The 17,460-nt window shown below is 44.6% G+C and overlaps 1 protein-coding gene across 2 annotated transcripts in view; it reads left to right on the top strand.

The window, feature by feature from the left end:
* Nucleotides 1–17,460, top strand: part of MED16 (mediator complex subunit 16) — a 39,489-nt gene that overhangs the window by 4,757 nt on the left and 17,272 nt on the right. For both annotated transcript variants that reach the window (XM_031948005.1, XM_031948006.1), the window contains exons 4-8: nt 1,056–1,225; nt 5,825–6,256; nt 7,040–7,145; nt 13,893–14,048; nt 17,046–17,257. In XM_031948005.1, the coding sequence (XP_031803865.1) occupies nt 1,056–1,225; nt 5,825–6,256; nt 7,040–7,145; nt 13,893–14,048; nt 17,046–17,257 (1,076 nt within the window). The remainder of the gene's footprint in view (nt 1–1,055; nt 1,226–5,824; nt 6,257–7,039; nt 7,146–13,892; nt 14,049–17,045; nt 17,258–17,460) is intronic.

Genomic DNA, 17,460 nt, shown 5'->3' with positions numbered 1-17,460 from the left:
CTGCCCCCCCCCCCCCCCCCCCCCCAAGCATATCTTCCCTCCTTAATTCCTCTCTCATGTCAGCTCTTTCTTTGTTGTAAGATCCTTGAGAGCAGAGACTATCTTGTTTTTTGTGTGTCTCTCATCCCACTATGTTTTTAACACAATGCTTGGCCCACAGTGGTCACTTAATATTCATTCATTGACTGGCTAATGACTTACTTAAAGCCTTATGACTGGTTAGTGACATAGAGACTCCAGCGCTTCTGCTTCCTAGTCTTATACTATGAGGCAACTCAGTAGAGGATAGAGTAGCAGGCCTACTCATCCAGAGTTCAAATCCAAATGCATACACTTAGCTAACTATGATCTTAGGCAAATTATTTAACCCTTCACTGTCCCAATTTTTTTTTTTTTTTTTTTTTTTTTTTTTTTGCTTTTTGCTGAGGCAGTTGGGATTAAATGACTTGCCCAAGATCACACAGCTAGCCCAGAATTCTTGTCTGTAGAATGGGGATAACAATAGTTTCTACCTCCCAGAGTTGTTGTAAGGCTCAAAATGAATTAATATTTATAAAGCACTTTTCAAACCTTAAAACACTATAGAAATACTAGCTAATATTGCTAGTGGTGATGGTAAAAGTATTATCTCCTGTTACACCAATGATCTTTATCCACTTCCATAAAGTTCCTCACCTCCTTCCCCCCCCCATTTCTCCTACATTGTAGGGTCTGAACCTTTTTTCTTTGAAGAGGTGGGGGCCTATGGGTCTGAAATGTCACATACACACGCTATTACATAGGATATGCTGAGTTTGCAGAACATTGGAACTTAGCTTTTTCTTTTTGCTTTTTACACAGTAAGGAAGCCTTGCTACATAGCAGAGGGAGCGTAAGCAGGGGTTATGTTTGAAAGGAAACTAAAATGATATAAAAGTGAAGGCATCTGGGAATTATTATTATTATTTTTTTAATGAATACGCCTTAAACAAGATTCAAGGAATCTCAGGACTGGTTTGGCTGCTTTTTGGCTCCCTAGCCAGTTTTTCCTCCTCACTCCTCTGCTTCCCTTTCAGGCTCCAGGCTCCTGTCGGCCGATGCTGACGGGCATGTGAAGTGCTGGAGCATGACCGACCACCTGGCCAACAGCTGGGAGAACACCGTGGGCAGCATGGTGGAAGGAGATCCCATTGTATCTCTGTCCTGGCTGCATAACGGAGTGAAGCTTGCCCTGCACGTGGAGAAGGTTGGTGAGGGGCAGAGCCGGTCCGGGCTCAGGACCTGCTGGGCTGGGTCCCTGTGCTCCCACTGCAGCGGGGTTGGAGCCCCGACCTGCCCACAGTTCCTCTCCTTGCTGGCCCGCTGCACTCCCTGGCCTCCTCTGGTTTGGGGGATCTCTGCTCGGGCTCCTGCTCTGTTAAGTGTCAGGGATCCCCCTTATCTAAGTTGTTGCTACCATGAGATGCTTCTCCCTCTCAGGAGCTTGCCTCTTTCCCTTAGGTCATCAGAGCCACTGGGGGTTTAAGCAAAGATGGACAAGAGGAAGAGTGTGATTATTTGAGAAATGATACTCCAGAGGAAAGAATCCAGGCACGAATTGAGGCTTGTTTTTGATGGGCTGCTATGGTTTTTGAAGGGGGAGGGCATGTTTGGAGGAGGGCCCTGCCAGCTGTAGTTTTCTCTTATGAGAGATTCTTTCCTGAAAGCCAAAGGTGATCATCGTTAACAGGGCCTCCTAGTAGCAGTCAGGTGGATGTGATCCCGCCTGTTTCTCTCTAATGTCTTCATGGAAGAAACCTTCTCTGATCCAACACCAGTCTCATCAAGGTTTTATAGAGATGAGTAGGAATGGCTAGTATGTATAATCCACTTACCCAGTCACTGTGTGTGTGTGTTTTGAACTTTAGTGTTTTTTTTTTTTTTTTAATAGCTTTTTATTTACAAAACATATGCATGGGTAATTTTTCAGCATTGACCCTTGCAAAACCTTCTGTTCCAACTTTTCCCTTCCTTCCCCCTACCCCCTTTCCTAGATGGTAGGCAGTCCCATACATATTAAATATGTTAAAGTATATGTTAAATACATATTTATACAGTTGTCTTGCAACACAAGAAAAATCAGATTTAGAAAGGTTAAAATAACCTGGGAAGAAAAACAAAAATGCAAGCAAACAATAACAGAATGAGTGTAAATGCTGTTGGGGTCCACACTCATTTCCCAGAGTTCTTTCACTGGGTTTAGCTGGTTCTGTTCATTACTGATCAATTGGAACTGATTTAGATCCTCTCATTGTTGAAGATGGCCACTTCCATCAGAATTTATCCTCATACAGTATTATTGTTGAAGTGTATAATGATCTGGTTCTGCTCATTTCACTTAGCATCAGTTCCTGTAAGTCTCTCTAGGCCTTTCTGAACTCATCCTGCTGGTCGTTTCTTACAGAACAATAATATCCATAACATTCATATACCACAATTTACTCAGCCATTCTCTAATGGATGGGCAGCCACTCAGTTTCCAGTTTCTGGCCACTACAAACAGGGCTGCCACAAACATTTTTGCACATGTGGGTCCCTTTCCCTTCTTTAAAATCTCTTTGGGATATATAAGCCCAGTAGTAGCACTGCTGGATCAAAGGTTATGCAAAGTTTGATAACTTTTTGGGCATAATTCCAAATTGCTCTCCAGAATGGCTGGATTTATTCACAATTCCACCAATAATGCATCAGTGGCTCAGTTTTCCCACATCCCCTCCAACATTTGACATTATCTTTTCCTGTCATTTTAGCCAATCTGAGAGGTGTGTACTGGAATCTCAGGATTGTCTTAATTTGCATTTCTCTGATCAATAGTGACCAGTCATTTTTTTTTAAATCAAAAATCTGTGATATTTTCCATTCTTTTGGAGTCTTTCTCTTTCAGTTGTTTTGTAAAAGGATCCCCGAGTACCTTTAAACTTGGTCAGTGACAACTAGCTAAAAAACCCTGGCTTTGCCTCTTGAACTGAGAGTACATGGATAGAGTTCCTTCTGTCTTCCTCCTAGTCCCCTGCTAAATCCAGCGTCCAGTTCTCACAGCTTCAAGCTGAGATGCCTTATGTACTAATTCAGTGATCTTATGATCTCCATATTCTCCCACAATACTGCACTAAGAGCTTTCAATGTTCCAAGGACCTTCCTCCAGATCCTAACAGATAGTGATCTCTGCCTACTGTGAGGGCTGTCCAGCTGTTAGCCCTTGATTTCGCTAGGTAGACATTACATCTCTGGCAGGACACTGCCTTCTCTCCTAATGATTGTGTGCTGCAGCCTGCCCATCCTCTCCATGTGCTTTTCCAGGGCCCTTCGGGTACCCCACAACTTTAGATCTTCATAATTGGTTCAGCCATTCCCCAGTTGGTAGACAGTGCCCCTTAGTCTCTAACTCTTTGCCATGTCAAAAAGGGTCGGTATAAATATTTTGGTGTATATGGTTCTTTTCCCTATTTCGTCGATCTCTTTGTAGATTAAGCCTCATTTGGTATCCCTAGGCCAAAGGGTATGCACAGTTTGCAATTTCTTGAAGGCAGCACAGCCCCGTTTTCTTTCTGTTCCAATTCAGGCCCAGTTCCCCATCCATCTGCTAGGCTTGGCCAAGATATGTGTACTAATGGTTGAGCTTGAGAGGCTACCTGTTCTATAGCCTCTTTCATGTCACCTGGACAATAAGATTTTTCATCCACTTGGGTTCTCTTTATGTGGAATCAGGTATCTCCATCATGACAGACAAAACTTTTGTTTTATTTAATTGGCATAGAGTCACTCTGTAAGGTTTATAAGTCTCTTATTTTTTGTTGCTGAATCATGTTTGCCTTCATTTTTTGCTAGCTTCCTATGATTACCTTGACATTTAAATCATAGGACTAAAGGGTTATTGTTGCTTTATTTTTAAACCAGATTAGAAATGGGGAAATTCTCTTTCCCCTGCAGATTATCATCTGTTTTTCAGTTAACAATTGTAGAGAATTGCTCCTAACCCTAAAGGATTAAGTGATCTCTCCAAAGTTACACAGCCATCTTGAGACCATATTTTCTTGCTGCTGAGGTCAGCCTTCTAACCACTCATCATAGTGTCTGTTGTCTCATATTAAAGTGTGTGTTGATTTAATTTGGAGAGTCTTACTAAATTCTTCATAGAATTTCACTATGTCTTCATTCTCTGCTACAGGTATTGGTTCATGGGCTATAATTATTTACAAAAAAAAAAAAAAAAAACCATGGAAATAATTATCTAGAGTTCTGTAATATGAGTTGGAATATGGGTCTGGTTGCCTTTGGATGCATAATTACCAAAAAACCACAACTTTGCAAACTCCTTTATTTAGCTCTCCAAGGAGAGTCTGTGAGTCATCCTTCCATTAACCCTAGTTTCCCTTTGTCTTCTGGTCTCATTTACAGTGAGAATGTTAAGATTGATATGATTCACCTTGACTCTTGAAGCTTTTCTGTCATTCTGGAACCCACCAGGTTCCATTGGCACCTTCATAGTTTGATTGAAGTATAGAAACAAGAGTGGTGGATTTCACTCTTTCACTCTTCTTTGTTTTTCTTGGAGTATTCCAATGAGCCTTCTTCGCTCCCTTCCAGGGCAGTGACAGTCCAGCTCCCTCTCCAGATACCACATGGTGCTGTAGATAACCTATTGAAGACTTGGGTTTGAATCCTGGTCTCCCCTACCAACTAGGTGTATGATTTTGAGCAAGTACATAACCTTTTGTCCCTGTATTCTTATGTTTAAGATGAAAGGATTTAGACTCAAGTTCTTCAGTCCTAAACCTTATGAGCCTCTGACTCCTAAATAGATCCATAAAATGATAGTTCTTTAATTTGAGATTGATTTAAATTCAGTGGGTATTTGTAGACATAATGGTCTTCCATAGGAGACTCAATCCAAGCCTGTGCAGAAAAATTAAGTCTTTGAAATCAAGTTCTAACACTAATTTTCCCTTAACCGAAGAAATGCAAGGTTCTTTTTTTTTTTTTTTTTTTTTTTTTTTTTTTTTTTAAAGGAATAATAAGCAATGAAGATAGTCCCTGTCATCCCCAGCTCTAAATTATAATAAAAGGTCACAAGGACCCTCTCCTTATTCAGGACTTTAAAAGGTTTGAGTAGGCACTCTCTCCCCCATGGCAGATGTCAGTGTCTCCAGACTTTTGTAGATATAGGAGCATGAATTGTTGTGCAAAAAACTTTCAGCCCTTTCCCCCATTCTTCTGAAGACGATCCTTCCTGGGCCGAGGCTGGTTTGAGGGCGACAGACCCATGACGGATCCTCCCCAGCTTAGTGGCCCCTGCTGTAGTTTTTGCTCCCGTGGTCCTCTGTGGGATCACCTGTAGCCCCTGTGTGCCCCAGTGTTGGAGGAGGATTTTTAGTGGTGGATAAAATACATAACAGAGCAGAATGGAATCGGTGCCTTCACAAGGTCCCAGGTTTGTGGGGCCTTGTTGCTGCTTGGCAATAATGCTTGGCCGCCTGAGCCAGATGGCATCGGCCACTGTTGGCGCGTCCCTCGTTGGAGGTTAACAGGCGTCCAGAGACACTTGTCCACTCAGCTTTAGGCTGATGGATTTCTTTGGCCATAGCGACTCTTGGATACCATTTACCAAGTCATAGTAGAGATGAAATCTGTGTCAGTGCGGTGACGATTTCTTGAAGGACTGAAACCTAGAAAACCTAGAAAAATTATGTCCAGGGAGAAGGGGGGGTTGCGAGAGCTCTCCGCTGACCCCAACCAGGAGGCTTCTGGTCCCTTCGGTCCTTGATTTAAAAGGACAGCATTCAACAGGCCGTTCCTTTCTTTGCAGTCTGGCGCCTCCAGTTTTGGCGACAAGTTTTCTCGAGTCAAGTTCTCCCCATCCCTGACGCTTTTTGGCGGGAAGCCCATGGAGGGTTGGATTGCAGTGACCATCAGCGGGCTGGTGATTGTCTCCCTGCTTAAGCCCAATGGGCAGGTACTGACTTCTACGGAGAGCCTGTGCCGCCTTCGCTGCCGTGTGGCCCTGGCGGACATCGCCTTCACGGGTGGCGGGAACATCGTGGTCGCCACGTCCGACGGCAGCAGCACCTCCCCAGTGCAGTTCTACAAGGTGTGCGTCAGCGTGGTGAACGAGAAGTGCAGGATCGACACAGAGATCCTCCCGTCGCTCTTCATGCGCTGCACTACAGACCCGGCGCGGAAGGACAAGTACCCCGCCATCACCCACCTGAAATTCCTGGCCAGAGACATGTCGGAGCAGGTGAGCCGCTGGCCGCTTCCTCCCCAGGCTCGTGTGTACGATTTACAAAGCACTTTGCTCATACCAGCCCACTCCTGTGGGTGGCTGCAAATGTTATTATTTCCATCCCTTTGATGGAGAAACTGAGGCTCAGGGAGTTAATGCCTCTGGGATCCAGTTTCTTCATGTAGAAAATGAAGATGAGAAAAGAGTCTGTAGGTCTCCAAGGCCCCTTCCAAGGCTTAGAGTTCTGCTCCACACAGCAAGTATTTCTCCACCGCCTGCTCCTGGTGCTGTGCCCAAGACAGGATAGAGAATGTCCCCTCCATCATTCAGGGGATGCTTACATTCTCTTGGTGGGGGGGGAAGTTCAACCCACGCCCAAACACAGGCGGACTGGGAGGGAAAGTGTCAGTCCCAGTGGGCCCTGGGGGTCTCCAAGGGAGGAAAGGCAGACCTGGTGGAGGGTACTGTCATGTGGGGCAGGAGAGGGCACATGGGTTCGGGGTGGGGAGAGGGTGGTGAATGAAAGCCCAAAGACAGAGTAGGGAGGGGAACGGGAGAGCAGACTAGAAAGTCCGGGTGAAACAGGGCTGGTGCAGTCAGACAGGCACCTCAGCTCATGTTGTGGCGGCCTGACTGACAACAGAGAGAGCCGGCCATCAGGAACGCGGGGGAGGGGGACAGGCCGGTGTGGGGGTGCGACTCGAGTCTGAGGGGCAGGCAGCGACCTGGCCGGGTCACAGGGAGCCCTGCCCTTTCATAGGCCCGAGGGCTCCAGCTGCCTTCCCCTCTGCCCCGCAGGTGCTGCTCTGCGCCTCCAACCAGATGAACAGCATCGTGGAGTGCTGGTCCCTGCGCAAGGAAGGCCTGCCCGTGAACAACATCTTCCAGCAGATCTCCCCTGTGGGTGAGTTTCCTGTCCCGAGGGTCCCGCGGACCAAAAGCTTTCTGAGCCCCCCACCATGAGACCAAGGAAAGGAGCTCCATTGGGGGGTGCTTGTCAGTTAAAGTGAGCCTTAACATAGAATGCCTGTTAACTTCTCGGGCACTTGTTGTCTGTTCACCCCTGCATTTGGGGAGTCACTTTTCCTTTTTTATATTATGACTGAATGTTTCTGCTCATCTTTTGGTTATATACTTTCTTTGCTCATCACCATTTATACGCTCCTATCCAAGTATTTAGAACTAAAAGCTGCCCCTTTCCCATTGACCCTTTTATAGGTGAGAAAATGTCTGTAGAAAGGAGGCCATTTGTCTGGGGTAACCAGGTGTCAGAGTTGGGATTGGAATGTTTTTCTAATTCCACATCTGTTGCTTTCCCATTACAGTAATGACCGTACTGTTTTTCTTTATATTCCTTAAATTCATCATTCTTAATTTCGTTGTATTCCTTTGTGTTTACATACTATAGTTTACTCAGCCATTCCAGTTAGACATTAGGTTGTTTCTGATTCTGTTATAGAATATCTGTCTATTTACATATTTTAAAATAACGCCCCTAAAAGTTTTTTAGAAAGCTATTTTTTAGTCTTATTTCCAATAGTAGAATTGAGGGTGGTAGTCCAAGGATATGATTGTTATTTATTGTTCTTTTGTATCAAAAGATTGCTTTCTGAAGGGATCTAGCCATTCTACTAGCTGTATGGGAGTGTTCTTAATTTTCACAGCCTTATTTTGAACTTGTATTAAACTTGATGATTTAAAAAAAATTTCGGCCAGTTTGATAGGAAGATGGTACCTCAGAATTATTTGTTTATATTTTATTAGGAAGAGTGGATTTTTTTCTGAGTGAACATTTGGAATCCTTGTCTCTTCATACTTTGGCAATTATTTTTTGGTTGCTGGCAGGACAAACAAAAAGACTTTCTGTACAGAGCAGAGTGCCTTTTTGCTGTGTGATTCTAGATAAGCCCTGAGAGGCTTTACACCTGCAGTCAGAAGGACCCAAGACCCAAGTTCAAATGCAGCCTCAGATATGTACTAGCTGTGTGACCTTGAGCAGGTCACTTAATCTTGATTGCTTAAAAAGAAAATAGTATGAGAAACTTTGTCAAACACGTGTGACAGAACTCACTTCTGATGCCCACTGGCTTTGTGACTCTGGGAAAGTCTCAGTCCTTGACATCTGAGTCGCTGAGGAGGCATGCTCTGATATCAGTAAAGGGAGTTTCCTCCCCTGGGGGTTCTCTGTGTCAGCGAAATCACAGGTCAGATACCTGTCCCTATTCCTGCCTGTCAGGTACCTTTGTCAAAAAAGGAAATGATGTTCATGTGCCATGAGCTGGGCTCGCCAGAGCTCAGTTGGTTTTTTGTTTGTGCTTCTGTTTTCTCGAGGTGCTCTTGTCCCTTCCTCTCTCCAGCCCCTAGTCTCTTCCACTGTTTGGGAGTGAGATTCTTGGGTTAAATGGCTTCCAAGATTCTTCTTAACCCTACATCTGTGCTCTTCTGCTCCCACCGCCATTCTTTAGTAGGAGGTTCTACACAAGGTTTTTACCAGGCTGAATGTTGAAAACTATCTTTGCATGTATTTTGAAAAGTGAAAAGCTATTTATTAGTAATTTGAGCATAATAACAGCACCTACATTACAGGGCTGTTAAACACAAGGATCAAATCAGATGAGAATGTGTGTATATGTTTATAAACCCCAAGGTGCACATACATGTTTCGTACATATGAATGTATATCATTAAAACTAGATCTGTAAAAATATCTGTATAATCCTTTTCAACTTATAAAATATTTTATTTACAATTTGTAAAAAAAAAGTTTAAAATTTTACCAGGAATTGAAATTGAGTTGACTAGTTTGTACTTTTAAGTCTTTTTTTTTGATAACCAGGATATTTAGCCTTCTTCAGTCCTATGGCAACTCCTCTCCCCATCTCCATTCCCCACCTTTTTTCAGAGAGGGCTAGGTGGCCAGAATCCCTAGGTCAGGAGGTGCAGACACTGATCAGTGCTCTTTTTCTATAAAAAATCAAAGTAGAACCTGAATAGTCCTGGCATCTGCATGTCACCCATGAGCCTTGGCCTATCTGTCTAAAGAGAGATCTTGGCCCCTTTTGGGAGTCAGCTTCTCTTGTTTTTCCCAGGATGAATTAAAAAAAAGAAAAAAGAAAACATTTTACTGACCAGTAAACATCATCCTTAGCTTTTCTTGCTTATTTTGTATTTAGTCTTCCTGACACGAATCCATAAAAATATATATTATTTACATAAATTTTTTTTAACAATTTGAATTTTTAAAAAATCACTTTCATTTCCCAACATATTTTCTCTCCCCCATGAGCTGTCTCATATAACAAAGAATGAAAAAGAAGGGAAAAAATGGAGTTTACTAAAACTCACCAAATTGATCTTGTGATACGAAAGCCACTTGCCAGTGGCTGCTGGAGACCTGTAGAATGGATCTCTTTATGTGAGAGGATGATGATGATACAAGGAGACCAAAAGGCTGTTGCATTCTCTAACCTCCCTCCTCTTCCCTCTTGCCTCCAATTTATTTCATTCTCAGTCTGCAACACCTGTGTCAGCAAAGGCTGCTTTGCAACTCCTTCAAGTTTATGATTTACAGCTGTGGAGGCTCTCGGAGAATTGACCTGCCCCTTCACCCAGACATGGTCCTTAACAGACCATAGTCCCTGTGCTCTGCAGACAAGGGCAGGAAGTGCCTTTCTTTCATCTCCTCTGAAATCACATAGCATCTGGTTGGGCTTTTGTTTTTTCCCTTCATGTAGGTGTTAGTGTTTATATTGTTTTCTTAGCTGTTTATTCCATTTAAATCTTTCTGAGTTTCTCAGAGTTATTCATATTCATTGTTTCTCATTATCAGTATAGCTTAACAGGAATTATAATTCATGTACCATACTTCCCCAATCTACGGCTCTCTTCTTTTTTTTTCCTAATTAATAGCTTTTTATGTAGTTATGTAAAATAGCTTTTGTTTTTCCAAATACATGCAAGATAGTTTTCAACATTCACCCTTGCAAAATACTGTGTTCCAAGTTTTTCTCCCTCCTTCCTCCCTAAGACAGCAAGTAATACAATATAGGTTAAACATGTGCAATTCTTCTATACATATTTCACGCCAGACATTTATCATGCCACACAAGAAGAAGCAGATCAGAAAGGGAAAAAAAAGAGAAAAAATAAGGAAGCAAATCACAACCAAAAAGGTGACAAGACTATGCTGTGATCCACCCCCAGAATCCTCTCTGGAAGCATTTGGCTCTCTCCATCCCATGACCATTGGAACTGGTTTGGCTCCCTTCTTATGGGACCTTCCTCTTCCCCCTCCCCTCCAGTCACTTCTCACCATTCTCTTTCCTTCTGCCATCTTTCTGGAATCCCAAGTTGCTTCATGCATCCCCACTGGTCTCATCAGACAGCCCCTCTCCCTCCTGACCAGAGTCCTTTTGCTTGGCAGCTGTCAGAATCCCGCACTGCTGCCTTCTGGTGGGATCCTTCCTGTCCTTTCTTTGTACTCTTGCCCTAGTTGGATGGCCAGAGTGCTTGTGGGTCGGCTCCGTTTTCCTCTCTGTCCCACATTCTAAGATGGGCTGGTCCTATCCTGTGAAGGCTCCATTGTTTTTACTTCAGATAGGTGGCCAGCCCGCAAGGGCAGAGTATCTTCTTGGTTCCTTATAATCATAAGGCAGGCCAAGAAATTATCAGCTTCCCCACCCTGGGTGGCAATGCTTTGGTCACTGAAGATCTTTGTGGTCCCTACCAGGATTGTTACCTGTTTCCCAAGCTCACCTCATTCTGGTCAGAAGAGAACTGGATTTGAGGCTTACCTTTGACATTTCATAGTGTTACACTTAACCTCTGAGCCTCTGTTTCCTCTTCTATAAAATGAAGTTAGAAACACTTGTTTTCCTTTTTTTTTTTTTTTTTAATTGTAGTAAGTTTATTTTTAATACACATTGCATTATGAATCATGTTGGGAGAGAAAAATCAGAATAAAGAGGGATAACTATGGGAGAAATAAAAAGCCAGAAAAAAGAAGTGAACATGGCATGTGTTGATTTCCATTCAGTCTCCTTAGTTCTTTTTCTGGATGCAAATGGTATTATCTTCTGTCCAAAGTCTATTGTGATTGCTTTGGATCACTGAAGCACTGAGAAGAACCAAATTTTTCATAGTTGATCATCACATATTCTTGCTGTTATTGTGTACAATATATTCCTGGTTCTACCTGTTTCACTCAGCATCAGTTCATGTAAATTTTTCCAGGCCTTTGTATAATCGGGTTGTTCATCATTTCTTACAGAACAATAATATTCCATTATTTTCATGTACCACAACTTGTTCAGCTATTCCCCAATTGATGGACATCCACTTCTTTCCCATTCCACAAAAAGAGCTGCTACAAACATTTCTGCACATGTGGGTCTTTTTTCCTCCTTTATGATTTCTTCGGGATACAGACTTAAAGTTCCTTTGTGGTCAAAGACATGCACAGTTTGATGCCCGGGGTGAACAAATTTTCATTTGGTTTTTTCCTTTTCCCCATCTTCAACATTTAAATTTCTTTTCCTGTTCTTTAAACCTGAAATTGGAAAATTTATTTTTTTTAAATTTGCTTTCCCATATTTTAATGGACTTTTCAAAACCATAAATTTTAATTTATCTCCCAAAATTGTCTGTTGTTTTTTGTTTTTTGGAAAACTTTATTTTATAAATTTGCATTTCTTCATAATTTTTAAAAGGCCTTTTCAAAATCTCTTAAAAGATTTTTTGTTTATTTCCCTTTTAATTTGTTTTTTGGTTTTTTGTTTGCCCAAAATCAATGTTTCCATTTTGACTTTATTTTTTTAGTTTTTTGGTTAATTTTTTGTCGGTCTTATTTACCCTTTTGAGGTTCCTTTACCCAAATAATTTTCCAAAAGTTTTCCCAAGGCAAATTTTTTTTGTTTTTAAATAGGTGGTTCTTATTCCAGAAGCTGGATTGTTATAGGCCTTGATTATTGTGTTGTGTGTATCTAATCTCTTCCACTGATCACCACTCTGTTTCTTAGCCAGTACCAAATGGTTTGGATTACTGCTACTTTATAATATAGTTTTAGGTTTGGTACTGCTAAGCCACCATCCTTTCATATTCTTGACCTTTTGTTCTTCCAGAAGAATTTTGTTCTAATTTTTTCTAGTCCTTTAAAATAATGTTTTGGCAGTTTGATTGGTATGGCACTGAACAAGTAGACCTGTTTAGGCCTAGTCATGAACAATTGATATTTTTCCAATTATTTAAATGTGACTTTATTTGTGTGAGAAATGTTTTATAATTGTGTTCATTCTTGGATTTGTCTTGGCAGGTAGACCCTCGAGTGTTTTATTTTGTCTACAGTAATTTTAGATGGAATTTCTCTTAGAAACACTTGTTTCTAATGTTATTATGAGATGGGATAATGTACCTAGTGCTAGGTGGCACAGTGAATAGAGTGCTGAGCCTATAGACAAAGCCTAGCCTCACACACTTACTAGGTGGACAAATCACTCCTTCTCTGCTTCTGTTTCCACATTTGCAAAATAGAGTTGGTGTGAAGATTAAATAAGTGAAGTGCTCAGCACAGTGCCTGGCACATAGTCGGTGATCTATAAATACTAACTATTATTGTTATAGGAAATTTTTAAGTATTATATAAATGTCAATTATTATCATTCTTATTATTTACCGAAATGTTCTTTCACCTTGCTTCCTTCCTTTGGTTTCTTCATTTCTTCCTTTCCTTTTTTAATTTATCTTCTTTTGATTAGGATGTCCTTTGAAAGCATCTCCCAGTCATTCTTCAGCCAAGTCTCAGTAAAAACTATAATACCAAATTTGTTTCATGAATGGTTCAGCTGTTGTTCTGTCATTTTCAGTCACTTCTGACTCTTTGTTTTATATTTGTGATATGACTCCAATTTTACCTTTTGACATTCTGCCTCTGGGACATCCTCAGTTAGCAGTCCCTTCCTCTGTTTCCCTGACCTGTCCACTTCACCTTGAAGTGATCTCTTCCTTCTCTATTCCCATCATATTGTGTACTCCTCTTATTTATATTTGAACTTTGTTATGTTTAAGCACATGACTTAGTACCCTCCCCCCTGCTCCTTAATTGTAATCTCCTGGAGGACAAAGTCTCTGTATTACTTTTCTGTCTCTCCCAGGGCCCAGGACTCCTGGTACTTTCCATTTAATGGGATTAAAACGGTCCTACATCCTTTTTCCTTCCTTTTTCCTCCCACTTCCAAACCTCAGCAGTGCTTTGGTGTGTTTTTGAAAGCACAGATGATGTAAACATTGAGTTAAAGAGGCTGCTTTCTGCTTAATGTAATAGATGTTCTGAGCTTTCTGAATGCCTGAGAGCTGGGCCCTTGTGACCCTCTCCAGAAGAGCTGATGGGCTGGCTCTCCGTAAGCCCGCTCTGCTTCCATCTCCAAGGCACTCAGAGTCATTAAATGTGAAACAGAACAAGCTTTGCTTCCTTAATGACATTTCACAGCTTCAGGACAATTCATCGGTTTTTATGTTCCCTTTTTAGAGCTGTTGACAGGAAAGAGCCGGGGATGGGAAAGGTCTCTTAGTTTCAATCACATTAAATAACAAACATGACTCATCCCCCCCTCAAGTGTTCTGTTTATTTTCTTCTTTCTGATGCTGTATTTGAAGTCGGAGACAAACAACCGATGATCCTCAAGTGGCGGATTCTTTCAGCGACCAATGATCTGGACCGTGTGTCTGCCGTGGCCCTGCCCAAGCTGCCCATCTCGCTCACCAACACTGACCTGAAAGTGGCCAACGACACCAAATTCTGCCCTGGCTTAGGTATGGCCTCGGCTGAGTGGCTGTTGGTTTTATATATGTTATACAGATCACATATAATATACACACATACACATGCACTCTCTCACGCTCTCTCTCACACCCTCATTCACACACATGTACTCACACACTCAGACATGTACACACATGTGTGCACACACACTCACCCTTACCCACTTACCCATATTACACATTCACACACCCACTCAGACACATCCGGATTTGTACACACACTCACATGTCCCGGGGAGGGGAACGGGACGGGCCACAGGGCCACAGGAGAGGGAGTTTGGGGCATCCGTAGTGGTTCTCTGGCAGGCATTCTTAACCTGAGGGCCACTAATTTTTATAAGGTCCGTGGATGGATTTTAAGCGTCTGTGAATTTGGATGGGGGAGAAAACCTGACAGCTTTATAAATTTAGCATTTCTTTCCATTATTTCTAGAGGTTCTTCTGGCGGGGGTCTGTAAGTTTTACCAGCCTGCCAGAGGGGCCGAGAGCCTAAGTTACCAGGAAGCTGTTTTGGGTCTGGGGTTAAGCAGAATTTCCTGTTTATGATAGTTGATCCTTAAATCACACTTTTCAGGGAACAAAGCAGGTGACACTTAATCTGTGTAGCAGCTCTGGGAGACAAGGAAAGCATGCAGGATTATTGTACCCAGAGGAGGTCACAGGATTTAGAGCGGAAGGGCCTTCAAGTCCTAACTCCTCTTTTCTAGATGAGGAAATTGGAAGTCCAGAGACTGGGAATGGCTGGGCCAAAGTCACACGCAGCTGAGAGCAGAGAAGGGGCTCTTGGGGCCCCACTGTGTCACCTTGGGGCTTGCCGCATCCAGGACCCTCCCCCAAAACAGATAGCGTTCTGAGTGTGTGGGATGTGGCCACAAGAGAAAGGAGAAGGGTCTTTGTGGGGAGACTCCAAGCCTGTGCCTGGGGGTCTCTGGGCCATGTGGCCAGGGAAGGGAAGGGACGGGCTGATCCATCACTGACTGTTGAGCCTTTTGTCAGCAGCACCAGGAAGAGGGACCTAACACCCTCTGGCTCGGGTGATGTGGCTTTGCCGTACTGCCTTTTGTTTGCTTTAATTTTTTGTTTTGTGGGAGACTCCCGGGGGGGGGGGGGGGGGGAGGAAATATAGATAGGGTCATTCTAGCCAGTCGCTTTGTCATTGGTCCTGGAACAGACTCATGGCTACCCAGCAGCTGCCCTCTGGGCCCTGGGGAAGATGCCTCGCAGGTTCACACTGCCGGGCACCCACAGATCAGGAAAGACCCACATACTTCCTGTAGCTTCCTACCTCTGCCTCCCCAGGAGAGACCACAAGCTGTCCCCACAGGCCCGTCCCCCGCCTAGGGGCTCTTGGGCTCCCAGTCTCTGCATCAGTCTTCCAGGCCTGCTGGCCAGTCTAGGTGTTAGCCCAGCAGCCCCCACACACTGACATCTGTCCTTCCTCTAGTTGGTCACCTCCCTGCCAGGCATTTGGCAGCTGGTTCCAGCTTCCTTGGCTCCTCAGACTGGCCAGCTCTGTGCCTGTTCCTGGCTGATGCGGACACTTCCTGGGGCTGCCCTGGTCTGTCCCCTCATAACTCCCCCCATCCTCGGACACGGGCCCTTGGGCTCCTCTGATTTCTATAAGGGGGTCTTCTCTCGTCTCCCAGCAGGGGTGAAGTGCCCTTGGGCTCCTGAGCCTTTTCCCTGTCATTGCCTCTTCCAGCCAGAGGATGAAGCGGGGGTCTTCCTGAGAACCATTCGGTACATGGGGGACTGAGATTCAGCCGCAGGGGCTTGTTAGAAAGATCACTTTCCTCATTTCTCCGGTTCGGGGAGACCCAGGGAAGGGACATGATTGGCAGAGAAAGTTAAAAAAAAAAAAAGAAAAGAAAAAAAAAGAAAAATCTCCTAAGGCTGGGAAGGGTTATAGGATCATAGGATTTCAGGGTGATAGGAGATGGAGCCTGACTTCCTCAGGCCATACTGAGGGAGCGTAGTGTGTGTGTATGTGTGAGGAGCGGGGAATGGATTCGAATCCTGGCTCAGTCCTTTACTATCTGTCACAAAGTCAGCCTCTGCAGGTCTCATCTTTAAAATGGGGATGGGGGCACTGGGAGAGAGGCTTGTGCCAGGCACTCTGTAAGATCCTTTGGGTAGCTAAGTGAGGCCTTGGAGAGGCAAGAGACAGCTGCTTCAGAGCGGGCTGTGGCTGGCTTTGTGGGCACTCTCCCTCACATGACATGGAGAGTCAGAAATTCTGCAGTCTTGGGCATCCCCTGGCCGCCGCAGCTTCTTCAGGTTCAAGAAACTGCACTGGCTCACTCTTGTCCTGAGCAGAAAAAGAAACACTCCGCTTGGCATTTCACCCCCTTCTCGCTGGGCTCCATCCCCCCCCAGGACCGACGTGGGTCCTTCTCCACCCTGGCACGTGGCCTGTTGGCTGTCTCCTGAACACGGCAGCCGTCCCTTGCCCCAGCTTCTGCTGTCTTTCCGTCCGAATCTCTGGAACGCACGCCTTCCTTACTCTGCCTGCTTCGGGCCCCGGGCCCGGGGCAGGGACAGCCTCCTGGGAGCAGCTTTTCTGATCTCTCTTAACCCTCTGTGTGTCCCGGGCCCCTTTGGCCTTCTCTCAGTTCTGTTTTTAGGGGAACAATACAAGTGAGAAGTTATCAAGGAAGTAAAATAACAAGTGTGGCCCCAAGGTTAGTGGGTCCTCCCTCCCAGATGGGCTCAGGTTTCATTTCCTGGTAAATGTGTTTCTCCCCCCTTCCTTGCCAGTGAGTGTGAGGCCAGAGCTAGTGCTCCCCGAAGTCTGAGGAAGTGGGGGGACCCCTGAAGGGAGCAGCAAGTCTATCAGTGAGCGCCCGCTCCACTACAGGGGCTGCATCTTCTCAGCTGGGAGCAAACGAGGGGGGCTCAGTTTCCTCATCTGTAAGGTGAGGCATTCGGATCAGATTCAGGGGCTTTCTGCTCCTCAGTCAGACCCTGTTTGTTTCCCCTGCCCCACAGGCCTGGCCCTGGCCTTTCATGATGGCAGCGTCCACATCGTCCACCGCCTCTCGCTGCAGACGATGGCCATGTTCTATGGCTCCTCCACCCAGCGCCCGGTGGATGAACCGTCCATCAAAAGGCAGCGGACCGCTGGCCCCTCCATCCACTTCAAAGCTATGCAGCTCTCCTGGACCTCGCTGGCTCTTGTAGGCATTGATAACCACGGAAAGGTAATCGTTTCCGTCCTGTACGTCCCGCCTCCTCGGACCTGGTGCTCCCACCGAACCTGGTGTAGATGCCCCATAGGAGGAGCTGCATGTTAGGATGGGGGGGACCAGAGCTGAGGGAAGGAAGGGGAACGGCCTGCATTACACGCCCGCTTGGTGCCAGGTCCTGGGCTGAAGACTTTACCAATGTGCGTCTATTTGATCCT

This window comes from Sarcophilus harrisii, chromosome 1 (assembly GCF_902635505.1).
Source record: "Sarcophilus harrisii chromosome 1, mSarHar1.11, whole genome shotgun sequence".
NCBI classification, from domain to species: domain Eukaryota; kingdom Metazoa; phylum Chordata; class Mammalia; order Dasyuromorphia; family Dasyuridae; genus Sarcophilus; species Sarcophilus harrisii.
This window is presented reverse-complemented; position numbering and strand designations above follow the sequence as displayed.